The 22,244-nt window shown below is 40.1% G+C and overlaps 1 protein-coding gene across 1 annotated transcript; it reads right to left on the reverse strand.

The window, feature by feature from the left end:
- Nucleotides 1-285: 285 nt before the first annotated feature.
- Nucleotides 286-8,948, reverse strand: sypl2a (synaptophysin-like 2a). The gene is made up of 5 exons (XM_079683683.1): nt 8,576-8,948; nt 5,727-5,845; nt 4,112-4,310; nt 3,157-3,336; nt 286-1,868 (listed from the first exon to the last, which is right to left on the reverse strand). Exons 1-5 carry the CDS (start codon nt 8,600-8,602, stop codon nt 1,743-1,745), a joined length of 651 nt encoding a protein of 216 aa, XP_079539809.1. The 5' UTR covers nt 8,603-8,948; the 3' UTR covers nt 286-1,742.
- Nucleotides 8,949-22,244: the final 13,296 nt, after the last annotated feature.

Genomic DNA, 22,244 nt, shown 5'->3' on the forward strand with positions numbered 1-22,244 from the left:
CAGAGTAGTGCTGACATCGGATTTAAAATCCAGGAAAGTGAAATCACTACTGATTACATTTTTGAATGTGGCGCCCCAGCATTATTTGACGAAGACACTTTTTTACCTACATAATCTGAATGAATCCGCTCACTTTGAATCACATCTGTTTAAGCAGGATGGTAGTTTCTACAAAAACGTATAGCAGACTAACTGTAAATATGCTATAATGTCTGTAAAGCATGAGGGTGGGTGTACAAATTCATCAAATCATTTTTGCAAAGTCATTAAGAAAAGGAGACAGAGTCCAGAAGTTACAGCTCTCATGTTTTACACTTGTAAATACAGATTGCTTCCTTTTGCACAACAAGTTATAAAATACATGAAGTCTCAATGTAATAATCCATTACGTAAGCATTCAACATATTACTGTGCTCTAATTAAACTAAAATGATCAAACATTTCACTAATGTGTCAAATTTCAATATGATGTGGAAGATATATGACTTGCTGCACAGGTTGCCCAGTATCAGTGACTTCATAGAGATCACTACATTCTCTTAGTGCAATGCCATGTCATCCACTGCAGCAGGTCACTACAGCAGCCTGTAGTGGAAGGCATTGGTGGTAAAGCTACATGTAGAGAAGCAATATGGGCACTGGTCATTAGAATTACACACTATTTACCATCACACGATTAAGCCAAAGCTACTCAGTGGTAGAATATGTTTAACAACAAATCCGACATTACAAAATAAATCAAGGGGAAGCTTTAAACTGACACTTTTTCATTGGAGAATACGAAAAGGAAACCCAACATTGGTTCTAAAATATGCCACGGAACCAATACATGTAGTTTAAAATACATATGAAGCCTATAAATAATGTCTCTGCAAGTCGGTTTTGCAAAAGATGGTTCAAAAAGAGCATTGGTGTTATGGAGTAGTGTAAATGTAACACGTTGATCAAACAAGAAATGAAACAGGTCCCTTCACTGGGAAGGCATGTACAGCTGCAGCAGTAAACATGCAGAGAACCTGACTTGTTCTGAAAAAATAAAACATAGCTGTCGCAAATGCTGTCACAACCAACATGAAACTCAAACTGACACTTTCATAATAAAAGTGCAGTAGACTGTAGTGTTATTTATTTTACTTAGTGTATTCTTTTAAGGCACAAGAGAATCAGAGTGTGTTGAAACTTGAACGTACGTGTGTGTGTGTGCGCGTGTGCGTGTGCGTGTGTGTGTGTGTGTGTGTGTGTGTGTGTGTGTGTGTGTGTAGATCAGAACATTAGTGGGAATTTTGCAAAGAGTTTAATTTAGCTGTAAGCAGAGTTCAGAAGAGAGAAAAGAGGACATGCTCTGGTATCAATCCCGTCTTTAACTGGAGGAAAACAAGAGTATTCACTTAATTGACCTTCAATCAAGTGATGTCAAGTGATTGACTTGTTTAGAATTACAGTACTTGGAATCTGTACTGTACTTCCAGATTACATAATGAAACTCTTACCTACTCTGGACTCTTGCTCAGAACAACAACAGGTGTGCATTAGCTTCTCTGCTGATCTGAACACCAAAATATACACAGTGAGGACCGATTAATAAAAGAAATTAGTACATTGACTCGTGTTGGGATGTCGAGGGGGGTATTTGGGACAATTGCCTTCCTTTTGTATCCATTTGTGCATGTTTCCATCAGAGACCAGTGTTGGGCACAAAGCTGTGGGCACAGGGCTATGATTAAGGACCCTCAGTGATGTGGCTAAGGCCCGGGGGCCCCTTCTTCCTCCATGGTTGCTGGTGGGTTGGGATCCTTGTGGAAAGGAGTCTCCTTGTAAATGAACCAGCAGTTACCTGCCCACAGGATCAAGTTCAAAAAGCCAAATATCTGCGGAAACACAGGAAACAGATGAGTGACAACTCCTAAAACTCACCCTCTCTAATAAAACGCATCATTGATTTGGAGAAAAAAACAATGAAATATGAATACTGGGGACTTTAAAGTAAGGCTTAAAATATGTTTCACTTAAACATCAACACTTACATTATATGTAACCAATGTAAATAAGTATTGCATTCACAGATTAATTTAAATATTGCATTACTTTTGTAAACTGTTCATTCTACACTGCTGCAGCAATGAAAGGTTTATTTTAAACATCAGGTAGCACTAGGCCCTCGATCACTGATATACAACATAATACCTTGTTAGACACCCTCAGAAGTATGTGGAATACTTTGGTTTTTTTAAATCGATAGACTAAGTAGTGGCGCTAGGGTTGATATTAGGCGCTCATCTTTAACAAAATGCAAATTGTGATCTTCGAGACAGTCCACAGCTGGGGAACGCACTCAGTGTGGAGTAGGTTCCTACAGAGTTTTACAGCTGTAGTTAAAACACAATGCAAATATGGCAAAATGCCAACACTCCATCATCAGCTAGGCCTGCTTTTGGACAAAAACAATGTTTAGACAGATGTACTGTATACTCTCAGGTATGGGCGTTGCAGGGGTTTTATGAAGCATCCTACCAGCACCATCAGAAAGGAACATCTTAGAAATAACGCCACTATGTTTTAGTGTAAAACAGTTAAATTAATGATATCCTTTATTATTCTTTCAATTGTAACGCTAGAGATTCAAAATACTAAAAGGCTGATAGGCAGATCTATACAATACATTTCAGGGAAAAAAAGGAGATATAAAAAAAAGGATATATGGATATAAGCATCACATTCGGTATAAAGGACAATTATTTTTCTTTTTTTAAAAATGGCTTTCACCAGAAGGTTGTCTTGTATGTCACATTCAAAACAAGTGGCCTGGATGTGTATTCTGGATTAATATGGCTTTTAATTTGGGTTAACTTTCAATATTTTACTGTATTTTTCCTGTTTTACTTTTATTTTACATTTTTTAATTTTCTTTTTAAAATTGTTGTATTTTACCTATTTTAATTTCTTGTCAGCTTTAATTCAAGGGAATTTCATTAGGATCACTGTAGATGCTTTATCTTGTTCTGTATCTATTTTTACATTATTTTAATATGGTTGTTGTGTTTTTCTGTAAAGGACTTTGGGCTTCCTTGTACATGAAAGGTGCTATACATGCGTAACACTATACCATAAAACATTCTCCCTTATAGGACCAATATGCACTACTGGACCATGACTTACCACAGAGGCATTGAGGCGGCCCATGGAAGGAAACTCCCCTGCTTTGCAGGTGCTATTGCATTGATCATTCATCACTAGGTGACCTGGGTTAGTGGCCCATTTCACATCTGTCAGGCCTTTGCCCCAGGCTGAGGAGGACACGAGCCAGAGGAAGGCGAAGGCCGCGGTCACCACAAGGTCCTGATGAGAGTAGACACTGTGTGAACATACTAGTATTCAGACTGTTCCCGAGAACACTTTGTCTACTTGACAATGAGTAAGCTCTCATTCCAAGAACAAAATCCAGGACTTTCGGTACCGTTTTCATCCTTGTTTATAATGTATTTCATATTTACACAATCTCTATATAATGTTCCGTTAATGGCTACTTTGCCTATTGATGTGGAAGTTTACAAGCTCCTCAAGAAAAAAACTGAACAGTGTTATGATAAATAAATCTGTTGCTGTCTTTCTGTTTGACAATAAGATTAAGGCTATACCCTAGTTCTGGTGACAAAATACTAGGGATATTTAATAACTTGAATGTCATTAAAACAGCCCCAATCAAATTGTCCAACGGTTGGCATTTAAAATAATAATTCTGCATGTTATCTTTGAGGTAACATCCTGATTCACATGTTTGACGCTCTTCAAGAATACACATTATGCTTATTCACATATTTGTATTTTAGGGAGTGTGCAGGAGAGAAAAGTCCCTCTGGGGGGGACGCAGGGATTTGAGCCTGTGCAGACCATTAACATGCACACACACCAATAGAACACACTATAGGAAAGGGAAACTCCAAAAAGCAGAATGTGGCCTTTTTAAGGCAGTCTTACTGCTTACTGTGTGATGTCAACTCAGGTATTTTATTAGTTGTTCTGATTCACTGGGAATCTTTGACAAATTGTCTTTTTTTCCCTCTAGCTGTTCATTTTGGTACTTATTTGAATATGGCCCCAGATTAGTACTCACTATGGTGGGACCCCGGGAAGTCTGGCGGTAGACGTGTTGGAAGCCCAGGTAAAGGACCAGTGTGGCGGTGCAATACAGGAACCCAAACACACCAACACACACAAAGAACTCTGCAGAGGAGGAGAAGTCGCCCTGCAGGTAGGTATCATCTGGTTTGCTGCCGTTACATGGCGGTATCTGGTATGGGCTTTTGGGCAACCTGCAGGGGTACGGAGAAAGGAGAACACTTTCTAACAGCCACTCAGATGAGTCTGGTTATTACTCAGTGACTTCAGAGAAAACAAGTCCTCACCTGGGTTACTCTTCTATCCGAGGGATGCAAGTAGAGAGAATATAAAAGGGTTAGGCGAGACTTTTTTTTACAAGACTGTGTGTTAATCAAACAGAACCTTCAACTCATCTGCGTGGCCATAGATCAGCTTCATCAGAAAAGAGAAGAACCTCAACAGAATACCATAATGACCAATCTACTATAATTTTGGTATATTGGTTGACGGGGACACAACACGGATGGGTTATTCACACACATTACATTACATGTAACTTTTTAAGCTTTTTAAGCGACTAACATACATTCAGTACTGTGGGCAGTCCCCACAGGAGCAATCTGGGGTGAAGTGTCTTTCCCAGGGAACCAACGACATGCTGACAGCAGTTGCTCCTCTGATCAACTCACTAGGCCACTGAGCCACAGCCTCCCATATACACACAATTCTATGATTATCAGTAAGGGAAAATAATAAGAGCTTACGTAATAAGTATCACATTAATCAAATTGCACTGTGACTCCTTATTACAGACACATGCATTTCCAAACATTTGGTCGACCTATGCTGTAAAATGTATTATCTCTTCCATTTACACACGGCATCTATTGCACGTCTGTCCGTCCTGGGAGAGGGATCCCTCCTCTGTTGCTCTCCCTGAGGTTTCTCCCATTTTTCCCTTTAAACTATGGGGTTTTCTCTGGAAGTGTTACCTTGTACGATGTGAGGGTCTAAGGACAGAGGGTGTCGTGTTGTCATACTGATATTCTGTACAAACTGTGAAGTCCACTGAGACAAATGTAACATTTGTGATATTGGGCTATATAAATAAACATTGATTGGTTGACTGCTCTGAGCAACCAATATCAGAAAATGATATGCTCAAGCCGGCTAAAAACCAAGGGGGACAGAAAGGATAATTATGTTGTCCATCGCTACGGTTGTGAACAGTGATTTAATGGAAAGTAAGATGAAAATGTATCTGCAAGATTTGTAAAATAAATCTAATTGCGATTATTTTGACTGGTATTGCGATCACGATATAGGAGCGGTTCATAATTTTTGCATCATTATTCCCATTATCATTGAAGAATATATAAAAATAACTGTGGTGGGATTCGTTTAGGACTGTACCAACATATGTGTTTGGTTAAGTCTGTAGAATGATATTTGCAGGACGTGATATCTGAAGCTCCACAATACTTCATTCAAAATGATATTTTAACACATTCAGTCTCTGTCTCTCTTTGAAATCTCCTAGTAGTATTGGCAGTCATGTGGAGACACCTTCAATAAGAGGTAAACCGCAAAAGCTCTATGGCTGGTAGCAGTGCAGCGTTGTACAGTACCTGAATGGGTAGGCAAACACAGGATTCACATCCTTCGGTTCAGCTCCATTGCAATTGACAGTAAAGTGGGATGACCCAGAGTAACCTCCAGTGGTGGCAAAGGCAAAGATGGTGAAGACCTGTAGAGGCAGAGAAACATAAGGAGAAGAGGTTTTTAATAAGAGGTATTTTTAAGTTGTGAGGCTTTTGCTTTTATGGGGATCTTACCTGATACTGCAGCTGTAGTTGTAATAGATAAAAAAAATGTTTTATGATAAACAAATTAAAGCCAATTGCTGACCAGCCTCCCATATTTAAGTCAATATAGTATTGATACAATGATGCTTTTTCCCTTCCCATAAGTAACAGATGTGATTTTCAACAAACACCCCACTTCAACATCTCTCCCCCCCGGTTATGGCTAGAAAGGATCCGTCTAATGTAAATATGACGTCACGTTCTCGTTCTAACTCTCGTTGTAATCGGAGCGGCTCGGCTGTAATCGAAAAGGGTCGGGGTGGGCGGGACGCGGGAAGAGACGTCGTTCTAACTCTCGTTGTAATCAGAGCAGTGGTAACCACTCAAAGTCCTCAAGAGATAGGAAACGACAGCAGTGTGGGACCTTGTTGCAGGAAATTACTGAGCACACATACCACCTACAGGATGAGACGTTCATGTGTAGAGTGATATCAAGACTAAATGATCTTTTGGAGGACGTAAAGCAACACACCCCACATGACAGTAGTCTTCCTCTCACCTTCACGCCCCCCAAACACAAAAGGCAGAAGAGGACCATAACACCTCTCAGTACCAGCCATCGTAGACACCCTTTTTCAGGCCGGGTGGGTCATAAAGCTGAGGTCATGAGATCCAACTACAGAGTGGACAGCTTGAACAAGATTTTAAAAGCTAAGTCCCCAGAGTCTAATGCGGGAGGAGCAGGCAGGGGTACGAAGAGGAGGATAGATGCTTTAGGTAAGAACAAAGTATTTACTTTTGCCATCTCCTCTATATTCACAAAACACAGCCAATCCTATGTGACATGGCACAGTTCATTTCACTCCAATAGAAACTGATATAAAAGAGACCATTAGTCTTCTCATTGTGCTTATTGCTGTGGATAGGTGTTAACTATTGTTGTTGTATTGTATCATATCAAAAGTTGTTTTCATCCAAGGCACCACCGCCAGGTGAATGTTGGAAGCTTGGAGATGAATGGAGCTGTAAAGAGGTGGTAAGTAAAACAACGTTTTTAATCCGTTGCATGTGATTTATGTAGTTATAAAAAGTATATCATAAGCTGTCATTACAGTCTAAATATCTAACAGCAAAAGGAGGAGAGTCTGAGGAGGAGAGGAGATGAGGAGAACAGAGGAGAGGAGACAGCAAAAGGAGGAGAGTATGAGGAGAGGAGAACAGGAGAGGAGAGGATACAGCAAAACGAGGATAGTCTGAGGAGAAGATGAGGAGAGGAGAACAGAGGAAACAGGGAAAGCAGAGTAAAGAGCAGAGTTGAAAGAGAAGTTGAAAGCAGAGCAAACAGTAGCAGGAGAAGTAGAGCAAATGTAAAAGTAACTTTGAAAAGTATCAGCAAGAAGATCAGAGTTGCATAATGTTATTTTGTTTTATTCGTTACTGTTATATTAATGTTGTATGTTAATCTTTGTACATAGGATAATAAAGATGATCTTAACCTTGAACTCGATTCATGACCTCATTTCATTATTAAAACCTTAATATCAAATTACAGACTCGATTCAAATTAGGATCTCCAAATGTGTTGATGTAATGTTTGTGATAAACTGAAGGATAAAGTGTTCCTTTATGTGTTGAGAAAATTCCCCTCCCTCTTAAGCCAAGTAAGGTGTTTAAAAAGCCTCTTGGATCAGCTGGAAAATACATCATCACAAAGCTGAAAACAGCTGTTTCACTTTACTTTTGAAAGATACGACAGAGACAAAGCTACACATATATGATGATATTATAGAATATGGTGCATTGCTGCAGATTAAACTACCCAACGGGATATAAAAGAGGTAAACACATCTACAGCAGTAACATGCAACATACATTTTATTGCACCAGGAGCTATCTTGGGACTTTTACTGCAACAACGTTGACTTGCCTGTGAATACAAAATAAACCATAGTGTTGCTGATCTACAGTGTTGTCATTCTTCTTTCAACAGCAAGACCGCTAACAAGTATTTACATACTTAATATAGTTTAGTTTCTCGCCATCCCAAACGTAAACATTCAGCCACGTGACTGCGCTTCCGAGCCGCTCCGATTACAACTGAGCCGCTCCGATTACAACGAGAGTTAGAACGAGAACGTGACGTCATATTTACATTAGAAGGATCCTTTCTAGCCATAACCCTCCCCCCCCCCCCATTCTTACATCCTTTTCCACACAGGAAACTCCCTCCCTGCTCACTGAGCTGAAAACAAAAATGGCTAACCCTTTGATATAAAGCTGACACACCAAACTGAGCTTCAACTAGTGTAGCTCTTACAAAAAGCATATATCTATATTCTATTTGAATGAAAAGTGGTTACTGTACTGTAGTCTAACAGACTGACCTGTCCAGGAGACCGAGAACACCAGCCTTATCCTTTAAAGTGACAACACTTTGGAGTAACTGCCCATTTAGCTACATTACATCTCATTTCATGTTTTTCACTTTTAAATGTTGAAATTAGATGAAAAATAATTAGTATTGGAAAACAGCAAGTATTAGAAACACCGTTATACATTTAGCTCAAAAAGAGATCTGATCAAGCAAAGGAAACAACTAAGGAGAACTATTTACACCGGGTAAAGAACTGTCCAACGCATTATGAAAACCAAATTAATGAATCCAGATTTACCCTGTTCCAGAGTGATGGGCGCATCATTGTAGGAAGAGAGGCGAATGAAGTGATGTACCCATCACGCCTAGTGCTTACCGTACAAGCCTGTGGGAGCAGTGTTGGGATCTGGGGGTGCTGCAGTTTGTCAGGTCTATCTTCAGCAACATTATGTTCCCAAAGAATGGCCGACTCAGCTGACTACCTGAATATACTGAGTCTTTCCATCAACAGAGTTTTTCTTCCCTTATAGCAAAGGCATATTCCAAGATGACAATGCCAGGGGGCTCACATTGTGAATGAGGGGTTCAGGAAGCAGGAGACACCCTTTCCTCACATGGACTGGCCCCATTGAGAATCTTTGGGATTTGCTGGAGAAGAGTCTGCGCAGCGGTGCGACTCTCCCATCATTAATAAAAGATCTTGGCGGAAAATGAATCCAACTCTGGACAGAAATACATTTTGTGACATTGCAACAGCCTATCAAAATGATGCCACGGCAACTGAGTGTCTTACTCGGAGCTAAAGGCTGTCCAACAAGATATAAGGGTGTGCACCTATTTGCTTTGGACGGGCAGTGCAGCATTGAGAAAAACACTGACATTTTCCTAAAAGGAGAGAAACAAGTTGTTTTCATCTTCAACTATGCTGACACAAAGCAGACCCCAGCAGGAAGAATGGAAAGCAGAGAGGAACCCACACCATTTCCTCTGAGCCTCAACATGGACTGACTGAGCAGAAAAACTGGGATGCCACTCCAGGGTCACCAGAGAATCAGCTGCAGTGCTGCACAGACTGCAGTCTGGTGTTAAAAACGTCCAGTAGGCGACTATGCATCTACTATGCATCTATCTCTAGCGTCTTTGAGCATCTGTAAAAGCGCTAACAAATTAAACCTATTATTATTATTATTATTACTTCAGCCAACTGTCCAGAGAGGGCGATAAATTGTGTAGCAAGATTTAGACAATTTGAACAGCTTATCTTCATTGAAGCATGAGAGTAACCCACGCTGAAAGTTGGGACAGGCTGAACAATGTTGTTGGCTGTAGGACCTGGACAGGGTTTAGCTCAGGACACATTTTCAGGCCTGTACAGTATTTTACCGAGCACCACGTTGAACATAAACATTTGTTAGCCTTACTGCCAAATACAATCCTAATGACACTATATCCATCCCAAAGACCTATTACACCCTTGGGCAGCACTGAGCCAGGAAAAACCTGTTATGCTACTATATCTGTAAACAGGATATAAGTTTACTATAATGCTGTTGAGCTCCTGACTGATGCCGTTTCATCCTATTTTTAAAGGCAGGACACTATGTGTTCAAATAGAGACATGTGTTGCAACAGAGCAGAGGGAGCCGCTCTCTGTCAGAGAGTCAACACTCACATCATGCCACATATAAAACTAATATGTATTACTAATAAGTAGCGAGGGAATATTTTATGTTTTTTATATGGCTGGAATACCTATGTTTACTTTGGGGGGAATTGTAGTGGTCTTACTGACGTAGCTTTCTCAACAGCTTTATACTGCTTATAAAAGTAGTATTACATGTTTCTCAGTTTAGTACAGTATGTTGGCCTACAGTGGCTGTAAGACAGGTTACACATATCACTATAACCTTGTCGCACTTGCAAGATGGTCTCATAAACCTGGGTTGCAATCTTTGTTATTATAGAGGACTGTTCACACATAAAAGGTTCCAAAAAGTACTTCACAGAAAATGTAATTACCGTAAATAAAAAAGAATGATACCAATTTCCCCTCCAAAGCGATAGACAAAGTAACATTACGTTGTGATTAACACAACACTCAATATCAACTGAATACGATGAACAAATGACTGAATAAACCACAACTAAATGAATTAATAGCCCAACTAAAAAGTTAGGTTTTGAATTGACCTTTAAAAGTATGAACATCCTCAGGTGGGTGTTTGTTTTCACAGTAGGTATGAGTAAAAGTCCAGTAGAAGAAGACCTGAGTGTATATGGAAAATGACCTTGATGTAATATGGTCTGAAGGAAAGTGTCCTTCAATACTAATCAAATGGTGTTGTTGCAGTTGTTTTGTCAAGGCCTACGGTAGCTTATAGCCCCCCAGCCCCCCCTCCCACAACTCTCCTCTACCCATTCCCAGAACATCCATCCTCCAATGAAAAAGCTCCTGATTAGAGCATGTGTTTCTTGGTTCCGTACTTTCTCTTAAGAATAATGTCCTTTGTTTGAACACATCCAGGGGAGGCAGTGGAATAGTGCGCAGGTGTTGGGATCAGGGGGGCACAGGTTCAAACCCCACTGCACTCAGCATGTCGTTGTGTCCCTGAGACAATTCACCCAAAATTGCTCCTGTGGGGATTGCCTACAGTATTGAGTATGTAAGTCGCTTTGGATAAAAGCGTTTAACAAGTAACATGTCATGTAATCCACATCTACTGAAGCACATTCCCAGATCACCAGGGTCCTTTTCAGAGCTATGACTTCTGTATAGAAAAGCACAGCGCCAGGCACAGAGTTGAACAGCCTGCCTGGTGCAGCAGAGGAAAGACAGCCGTATAAACAGAAACACACACAGAGAACTGTTGTGCAGTATTTAGTAACCTTCAAGTCACTCAGGATTTCCAGGAATGGGTTTCATGTTTCAGGTGTCTATGGATCGCCACAACATTTCTCAGCTTACATCTCAGCTCTGTTTGAGCCACCCAATCTGACAGAACCCCAAATAAACCCCTCCTATAGGGGGTCAGGAAGGGTTCCCTGTCCAGAGTCCAATGACTCAGCCTCCCACAGACTGGCTGAAGCATTCCTCACAAGTTCTCCTGATCAGGGAGTGGCAGGAGTGGTCAGAGACAGATCAGCAAATCAAAAGGTTCTGACATCGGCTATTTAACATTTCAGAAAAAACAACCGTTACTAGCACATCATATGAACATGAAATAATAGTGACTAAACTAGAGCCAGGTTGTGATTACAAAAACAACCAGAGACAGCACCTACCTTCCATCTGACGTCTGAACCCTACTGGCCAATGTCCATGTATACAAAACAGTCTGACATTCAGTAATGTCCATTCTAAGCATACTTCCACATCATTACAGTAGAGAAAGTTAGGCAGCACTGAAATACTAAGGATGCCTCTCCCTGACAGAATTCTGTTTTTTTCAGCCTTGAGACTGTAGCAGACCGAAAACAACTAATGGAACTTGATGAACTGCCTGGAGAAATTGGAAAAAGTAAAGTAGAAAAACTACGAACAACAATGTGTAGGATGCTGAAAATGTTAAAAGAGCAACATTTCTCAAATGAAAAATTAGAGCCAACGAATTGATGGCCACATTTTTTTTTAACATTGAAAGCAACAGCCTTATTAGGTCACAAACAATTGTTGGAACATAGAGGGAAATGATGAACTAGAAATTAACATGAGAAGAAAATAAACACATTCTTATTTGCTTTTGACATAATATAAATGGCAGTGGCGAACCGTGTCTATCACAACTGCACCTTCTGTAGACACATACACCCCCCCCCCCCCCCCCCCGCTGTCTTAGTACAGAAAGCTGGCATGAAAGACTTTGGTTGACTTCATAATCTTCTTACATTTAAACCAGTGCAGCAGGTTTATTCTAGAAAAATATAGTATGAGGGCACTAGCGTGACTTTCTGCCAAAATTACGGCGAAAATAATGCATTAGAGCGAAGCGTAAAATAATGTCTTCTTCATGTCTTAAAAGCTGCTGAATCATATATTGCACCTCAAACAAAAAATAAATCCAGAGTTACGGTTTCTTTAATTCCTATACAGAAAAAAGGACCGTAAAAGAAACGATTCAGAAATCTCAGTTTCAGTGTAAGCCTACTGCCTGCCACTCGTTCACAGGCAGACCGACCGGACATTGATCCCCTATTTATTTGGAGCTCCGTAAAAACAAAGCTGTCCATACAGTCGGATAGTCTATTTGACAAGTTTTTGTTAACAAACAGAAGTATTGTTTTCTGGCATCACTTTACAATTTTACATGGAAGATCTGCATTTCGGTATGAGGGCGCACGCCGAGAGTAAGAGGGCGCAGCGCCCCTGTTACCCAGTTTAGACAAAACATTGTATGTTATGGTTAGGGTTATCTTACTAAGGCCTGGTTTTTGCATGGCTGATGGAGTCAGATGGCATTCATCTTTTGAAAAGTATATTATGTTTATTGTGTGTAAGGAAATAAGTGGGTTGTATGAAACATTTTTTTTTTTTTTTTTTTTAAAGGTGTTGTTTTTCCATTCTTGTAGTGCTCAAATATATTGATTTTAGAAATCAATATATTGTAACACCACTACAAGAAACCAAAACATTTTTAAAAATCCCCTGGCTATGATTAAGACCAGGGCTATTCAATTACACATTCAGTTGGGCCAGATTTTATAACTACAAAATTCAGCTGGGCCAGACATTCAGCGGCCTGTAAAAAGCGGGTAGTGACACATTTTAAACCAACACATATTACTGCGATGCAAAACATGCAATTTTTATTCATTGTTCATCTAACAAAGGTAGGTGAAAAAGTGCATAAAAACACAACAAATTAGCATTAATTTAACAGAATCTGAAAAAAAGTGCACAGTTGTAGCATTACATTACGAAATCTGTCATCACATTCGTGATTTGTGCCGAAGATGTGATGTGTTTGGGGAGCGTCGGAAAATGCAGAATCCGACCGTGCTCAAGTCGGTCGCGAAAAGGTCCAGCTTGACTTGGATCTGCTACACAAGATCAATGACCGTTTTGTCTCTGTTTACGTTTCAGAGTTGAGAGAGACATGTTTTAGAGTTGCCATCATAGGACCACCGTTACTAGCACCACTAGATGCACTTTCAGAAAACGTGCTGCGTTGTGGTTGGGTGGTTTCTATGCAACGCGGAGTGTTGCGTTCATGGTCTGTACTAGTGTAGGAATTTGGCTACGGGATGCTGGGCCACTCGGGAGTTGGTTCTGGGCCGCATCTGGCCCGCGGGCCGCCAGTTGAATAGGCCTGATTTAGACAGTACAGATTTACATTAAGCCTGTGTGAAAAAGCTTGGCCCGTGACAAGCCACAAATTGAGTTGAACATTGCCATCAGTTATATCTGGTCGGTGTTTCCCACACATAAGCTTTACTTTACCAAGTCATTTCAGGACAGTTGCAGTTTCTTGACACCAGTTTGTAAACTTGATCATTCAGCCATAAGTGTTTACTTGTTCCTCAATAAGGCTGCAACTAATGATTACTTTCATTATTATGATTCCGTCTTTATTTGGTAAAATGTGAGAAAACAGTGACAAATGCCCATGCCAGTTTCTCAAAGTCTAAGGTACCGGTTTTTAAATGTCTTCCAAAGACGCTCAGGGAGTCATTATGTTATTACCTTTGAGAGGATGAGAAGAAGAATCTTCTGACATTTTTGGACAAAAAATGACTTCAATTTGTTGTGTTGATCTACTAATCATTGCCTCTCTGTTCCTCAATATCTCAAGTGTTACCAGCTTCAAACCAATATCGTGTTTTGTATGGTTTTGGTTTTCTTCTCTTAAACAACCTGCAGAAGTAAGAAAACAAAACACTTTGCTCTAGCGATATTTATGTGTATTGAGGTTTGAAATAGTGACTGATTGTGCACTGTGCAGTAAACTTCAGTAGAATCAAAAGCCAGGCAGGAGTGATAATCACAGCAGAGAGGCAGATAAGATCTGCTGTACACCGTATGTTAATTACCAACAGAACATGGCTGAACCACAAGTATACGCCTTAAATACACACAGCTCTGCCTGCTGTTTACAGAGCACTGTGAATATTAACATTAGAGGGGACGTTCCCCAAATGTTTCTTTTTTTTAGTATAAAGGTGCATTCAAACGACTCTTTATGAAGTCTATCACTAGACTCACAGGGTAGAGATATTTAGAGCATGCTCCACCGAGCAGCAGAATAGATTTACTGAACAAATATACTAGGGGTGCACCGAATGGGAAATTCTTGGCCGAAACCGATACCGAAAATAGGAAACAGTTGGCCGAAAACCGAATGCCCGAAAATGATTAATAGAAATATATATATATATAATGTATACATTTTTTACCAATGTTGTTCAGCTGCCTGATTATGGAAAAAGACATGATTATGGCAAAACTTAACTTAAATAATAATCACTATTATGGGTCCATAAAACATTTATTCAGCACTTTTGAATGCATACAGTACATTAATTCCAAGTCAAGTGCATTTTCTTTTCTCTGTTGGATAACTACAAAAGTGCATTCAGAACAAAGCCAAGGTGCTTTAAAACTACATAAACATCTAGGCCAGTAGGCCTACAACAAAATAGTGTAAATAAAGACTGTAACAGCCAGGCCTTCAACAACAACAAATGCACCTATAAGTGCATGCATACAAATGTGCAAACTGTATAAATCCACATGAATGTAACTATTTACAAATGAAATTACAATTCAATTTCAAGAATCTGTAAATAAGGCTGTCTGTCCTCATAAGCAAAGTAGTAAACATTGTATAAAGATACATAAAGTGAAAACCGGATACAAAATCCACAATCAATTACAAATTAAATTACAATTTCAAGAATCTGCAAATAAGGTGGTCTGTCCTCATGAGCAATGTAAACAACATGGTATCATTTAGATACCGAAAGTACAATATATTGAACACTGTGCTGGCTGCTGTCATTTCCCACTAATGATAACCTGAGATGGTGAATTATAACTCACAATGAAAATTGTTCAGGAAAGTGGGTATAGAGTAGACATGTAGAACTAGATAAGCTTATGATAAGCCAGCCTTGTCTACTTATTAAGGAAAAGTGGGAGGGTATTTTTAATGAACAGTAGCTTCTCTGCTTTATCAGCCATAAGTATGTTCCTCTTCTCATCAAGCACATGAGAGCAGAGTCCTGCACGGGTCTGATTTTCAAGACTCGCTCCCGCCCCGCACCCGCGACGTGCAATACCGAACCCGCCCCGCTACCCGCACATATTACCAATTAGTTCCGCAACCCGACCCGACCCGTCGGCACAGGATCCGCAACCCGACCCGAACCCGCATATATATATATGAGCAGTGAAAACGTGCAATTATTAACACACGCAGTTGCATATTTCTCTCAAAAAGCGTGGGATGTTGGTTATTCTCTCCATCTAGGAGGACACCAAAAGCCTCCCAGACGTTGGATTTCGCTCTTGAAGAAGAGTTATTGAAAATGCTGTATTCTCCGCTAGAGAGCTTCACCTCAGCCATTTCGAATGTGGCGCGCTCAGAAGCAGATTGATGCGCTGCAGAGGTTATGATTATGCACGGTCCCGCGGGGGAGAGGTCTGAGGATTTAAACATTAAACTAAATTATTATTATTTAAATATATTTATTATGCAACACCCGCGACCCGACCCGCATCATCTTTGTTTTACCCAGAACCGAACCCGGAAAAAAGTGTTTGAAAAAATCGGGTCGGGTACCCGCGCAGGACTCTGCATGAGAGGCAGCGCTGAACAGTCTCTTGCTGTATATTTGTCCGGGTGTTTTGATTTCAAGTGGTGGAGTAATCCCGAAGTGGTGAAAGTCTTTGCAGTTACACCCCCTCGAGAAATGTCAGCTGAACACGTTTTACAAATCGCAATCCGTGGCTCTTTCGCTGATATTTTTAAATATCTCCAAGCGCCAGACATGTTGGCTGTGAGCCAGCCGCGAGCATGGTCGCGCGCCGTGCTTGTTGCCGCGTTTTGATTACGTCATCACAACAACACGTTAGCTTACCAACGTAACCCTGTTCCCTGACATTCGGTCGAAAGCCGAAAGGGCCTTTTTAACCATTTTCGGCCGATCATTTTCGGCGGCTGAATATTCGGTGCATCCCTAAAATATACCGGTGACTTTAATTAAATGTACTATGTCAACAGGTTCCACATAATTGTACAAGGTTAGTTGAAAGCAATAGTACCAAGTTGAACCTAGGCCTGTCGCGATAATCGATAAATTGACTTATCGTACGATAAATAAAAATGGACTCGATAACTTTTCTGAGCTCGATAAATTGCCGTTTACATGCGTGTTTGTTTACATAAGGATGTGACCAGCATTTTAGCTAGGAGCGCTGTGGCTGCCAGACGAGCTGTGGCTGCCGTCCATGCGCGCTGTGAGGGGCGGGGCTGACACACAGCCAGGTCAGGACACTCCGCGTGCACGTGCAGCAGCGGAGCAGCCAAATTAATAATATAGCGACAAGCGGGAGACAACGTGTGACTTACTCGCGGGGAATTTAAAATGAAATGGAATTGGTTACAAAACCTACCTACACATCTCGATTCTCCGGTGTGGCAGTATTTTGGATTCAAGCCAAATCAACGAGGCCAACCTACGGACTTGAAGGAGCCGGGCGGTGTGTCGCATTGGTTTAAAAAAGATAGCGACAAAAGCAGGCAATACCACGCATTTTAAACTACACCTAAAACACAACCGCTCCATTCCGTTTCCCAGCTGGTAGCAAACACGGCAGCTGGAGATGGAGAGCCCCCACCTTCCCGACAGTTTACAATCAAAGATGCATTTGCCCGACAATGCAAACATGTTGGTGTTCCTTGCTCGAAAACTTAGAAAAACAGATTTGGATATGGCCTGTTGAGGCATCTGGGCCTTTGACAGTGGACTGTACACATGACTGTTGTTTTAAGGAGGGTTTTTTGATTGTGAGACAATGTGTGCTCATATTGATTTATTTATTTATATATATATATATATATATATATATATATATCTATATAGAGATGGGTAGATAGATGGATTGAGAGCTCTGTTTTCCAGCCTGAGTCTATTTAATTTATTGTTTTGGTTGTGTGTGATTTTCTTTTTATTTATTATATATAATTTATATATTTTAATATTATTTCACATTTCATTTGCAATGTTGAATGTTCAATAAAAAGTTCTGTTTGAAAGGATGTACTTGAATCATTATGATATATTATCAGTATGTCAGTGGTCTAAAATGGTCTTACAATGGTGCCGACAATATTATCGTTTATCGCAATAATTTCCAGGAACATTTATCGTCCAACAAAATTATTTATCGTGACAGGCCTAGTTGAACCTATTGTTTTTTATTTAAACTTAATATTATTGCTGTCAACTAACATAATACCGTTATGTGTTATCTGTTTGAATAATAAATACATTTATTTAAGTCAATGGTTAGATTTTTTGTTGAGTGTACATCCTCGCAAGTGATTCTCCACCTATGGCATTCCTCACAATAAACACAGAGCTGGTTCACAAGAGCACCAACTCAGACCTCTAATTTCTCTTTGGCCAACCTAACAGATTCTTTACACTTGATTTGTATATAACAACACGACATGGCATCCACAACAACACTGGCTGGAGCTGCTTAGCTGTCTGTCATTATGCAGCGGGACTTTTTCAACACTGAAGTCACAATATGAGATTTCTGTGTTGATGTTTTTAGCTTCAAGTTCGTTAAAGTTACGGCTATAAATAACCACTGCTATAGAAAGAGTCAGGGCCGGCCCTTGGCATAGGCAGTATAGGCGAATGCTAAGGGCGCATCCATCCATGGGGGGTGCCGAAAATTGGGAGGAAGAAAAAAAAAAAATTCATACAAGTAACTTGATAACAAAACAATTTCCCAATTTGTGATCAATAAAGTACAGCCTTAGCCTTTATCTTTATGCTATATTACACTGCACTTAACTGTTTCTTTGCCATCTGGTTAGATGCTAAAGCTGAATATACAGGTGCATCTAAAAACATTACTATATCATAGAACTTTTTTTCTGTAATTCAAGTTAAAAAAATGAAACATTCATATATTCTAGATTCATTATTGATAAAGTTAAATATTTCAAGCCTTTTTTTTTTTATTGTTATGATTACAGCTTACAGATCATGCAAATCACTAATCCTGTATCTCAAAATAGTGTAATAGATAAAACAATCAAAACAGGATTTATAATACAGATATTTCGACCTTCTGAAAAGTTTGTTCATTTATGTACTCAATACTTGGTCGGGGCTCCTTTTGCACAGATAAATGCATACATGTTACATGGTATGGAGGCGATATATGATATTGTGAGCTGCACCTGTAATCTGATTTCTATAATATGTCTTAGGTCTAGCAAATATAAGGCATCTCTTGATGGTCACATATACTTCTCTTCTCTCTTCAGATGCACTTTGGGGCGCCAGCTAAAATCTTGCCTATGGCAGCAAATTGGTCAGGGCCAGTGTTATGCCGAATTATGCACCCCCGCCGTCAGTGGTGTAGTGGGGATTTTTGTTCTGGGTGGACGGGGCGGGGAGACACTATGGACGCGCTCGTGAACTGTCAACGGGGGGGGTACACTGTGTGTGGACCTCTGAGTTGCCTGTCAGCGCATTGCGAACCGATCCGGTCTTTCTGCGCGACTTGCAATCATTTTATATTTATTAGACTATTAAAAAAAAAAATCATGCTTCAAATAAGTGGGGGTACGGCGTACCCCCGCGTCCAACGCCCACTACACCACTGCCCGCCGTGAAATGCACCCCTTTTCATTGGAACGCGCATTTGAAAATGAAACGTTTACACCTTAAAACGATGCTTAAAACAAAAAGTAAACCTCCAGGGTTTTTTTTAAAAGGTAATTTTCAGACTGTGAGTCGTTTAGTGGTGGCACATATAGTCTTGATTCTTGTGTTTAAACTTTTCGCTCCTTATTTTGATGGTTGGGGGGTTGCAATATACGTTGGCCAGGGGGACATTATTTGTTGACGCACAGGTTGCCCGAGGGGACGACATGAGCCGAGGGACCAGGCATGTCAGTTCTGAAGTTAGCACGGCTGGGATGTTGCATTGTATCTTGTGGAACATTATAAGTAAAGTATGTGAGAGTAAGATAGAGTGTGTCATTATTATCAGTATAGCACACAATACATATTGAAACATGGGGTGTCAAATCCTGGATTTTGCATTGATTCGTCACTTCTTTTTCAGTTATTCTTTTATTTAATATATGTTTTTATTTAATTGTGACGTCCTGTCTGTATACAGATGCTTTAAAATGTATTGTTTAATTTTACATATTTGTCATATAATAAATCAAAAATATATTACAGTCTTTGTCAGCATATTTTTGCATTTTAAAGATGACTCTTTTACCTTTTTGTGTTCATTATTCGGGTCTAAATGAGCTAATGGATTTTTACATCAAGTGCTTGAGGGTGGGATTAATAGAAACATCTTTTTTTGGGGGGGGGGGGGGGGGTGCTTTATACAGCAGGCCTGGTTGCCACTTGCTATCTCTGACAATACATACATGAAACTTGATCAATTTATTTGTACTAGTTTATTTGTATACCCTCAAAAGAGCTTGAGGGTGGGATTAATAAAAGCATCTTTTGTGGGGGGGGGGGTGCATTTTACGGCGGAGGTGTATAATTCGGCACAACTGTTGTAACATTTGTAAACACATATTTTGATTATTATATGACAAATATGTACAATTAAACAATACAATTTAAAGCACATGTATACAGACAGGACGTCACAATTAAATAAAAACATATATTAAATAAAACACTGAAAACGAAGTGACGAATGAATGCAGAATCCAGGATTCGACACCCCAACCATCAAAATACGGAGCGAAAGGTTTTACCACAAGAATCAAGACTATATGAGCTACCACTAAACGACTCAGTCTGAAAATTACCATTAAGACATTAACTTATCTTTTTAAGGTGTAAAACCTTTCATTTTCAAATGCGTGTTCCCAGTGGCGGCTGGTGGAAAATATTTTTGGTGGGGCTGTTGATATAGTGAGTAAAACATTATTTTTTGGGAGAAATGACCCCTTAAATTGGGACTTCTGGTGATGTAATGGCCCCATAAAATCGTGGTTCTAGGGCCAGGAACAACCAGGCTGAGTCGGGCCGAGTATGCTAAACTAGAGAGAGAATCGCTGTCAAGGGGGCTACAACTACAACAAGATGAACATATTTGACCGTGATTTAATTGTAATACACGTTTCAAAATGATGCCGAAGTAACAACATACTGATACCGGATAGTAAAAACCATGAATTAAGGCTTTGACAAGTCTGCAGACAGACGGCAGGCGAAAAACCTTTTTAAATGCGTGTTTTCTAATGGAGATTAGGCTAAGCTAACGTTGTAAATGCTCCGACCGTCCACACTCACAACGGCCTATAAAGACATAAATAAACCAGCGACTGTATTCGCCATGACACATGTACTTGTTTAACTTTTGTCTAGTTTCTGAACAGATATGAAGAGCTGTGAGTGCTAAGAGCTAACGGCTGTGTTGTTTTCCTGGGGAGCTCATTGAAGATGACGTCAAGGCTCCGCCTACACTGCGTTACTATAGATACTACCCCAGTTCCTCACGAGTCTAAAAAACAACTCACGTCAACGCACGTAAGCAACGTGGGCGCCAACGTGACCAAAATATTTGACGGCGCTGATTGGCTGAAATTATGTTTCGGCGGCACAGTTTACTATTGAGACTTTTGCAACGTGCTGGTTGCTGCTTTTTGGCTCGGGGGCAGCCCCCCGTAATGATAAACTAATGCCAAGGGCAAGGCCAGTAACTTTAGACATCGTAACACAATTTTAAACAAGATTTTATTGTAGATTATACATTTGACTGATACCAATTGTATGATATTTACCTTGTTCATTAAAAATAAAATATATAAAATATATATATATTTTAAATATATATATTTTTTTAATATATATTTTTTAATTTAATATTTTTTTTAATATATTTTTTTGTATGTGGGAAGAGGTGGGGCGGCGCCCCTAGCGCCCCTATGGGCCGCACGCCACTGCGTGTTCCCGTGACAAGGGGTGCTTTTCACGGCGGGGGTGCATAATTCGTCACAACACTGGCCATGGAAAGAGTGTGGGTATGCTGCATACTCATAAGTTTAACACTGGGAAATCGGTAGCTATCTGCAATGTAAATCCTCAAGCTACGGCATGACTTTACTCAGTAAACAGGTCAAAGGCCAAGACTCCAACGTTACACATGAAAAAAGGAGAGGCAGAGGAACCTGCAGCAGTTATTGGCCGTTATTTTTCAGCCTTTAAAGTTTCGATTATGTTCTTGAATATATTGCGAAAACAATAAAGGGCCTGTTAACGTATAATTAGTGGAAAGAACTAATAGGGAATATATCAACATCACGAGGCTCAAATGAGAGAAACGCTGAGTAGATAGCGAGGCGGAAGGCACATAGAGATAACTTATAACTGAGGTAAATTTGGTTAGGTTTCTAATTTAAAGTAACTGTAGGCCTACGTACTTTTTTACTTTACTTACCCATTCTAGGACACGGATAAACCCAAGAGGTTCTTTCAATGGTCCCAGGTCCAGAGTAAACCCTGAAGCCAATTTCTGAGGATGAAAAACAAGGTGTGTAAAAAGACTACTGATTGAAATATAGTTAGCAAGGTGTAAACAAACTACCGTTGACATTAGACTCCAAACAACTAGTCATCGTTACCTGTTTGTCACCTTGTGGCTAATTGGCCCAGCCCTTGTTAGCCAAACCCTGCTAGCGACATGCTAACGCTAACTTGTGTCAGCATGTGTAACGTCACCCAGCTTACTAACCTACCTGAAC

This window comes from Notothenia rossii (genome assembly GCF_949606895.1).
Source record: "Notothenia rossii genome assembly, chromosome: 5".
Lineage (NCBI taxonomy): Eukaryota > Metazoa > Chordata > Actinopteri > Perciformes > Nototheniidae > Notothenia > Notothenia rossii.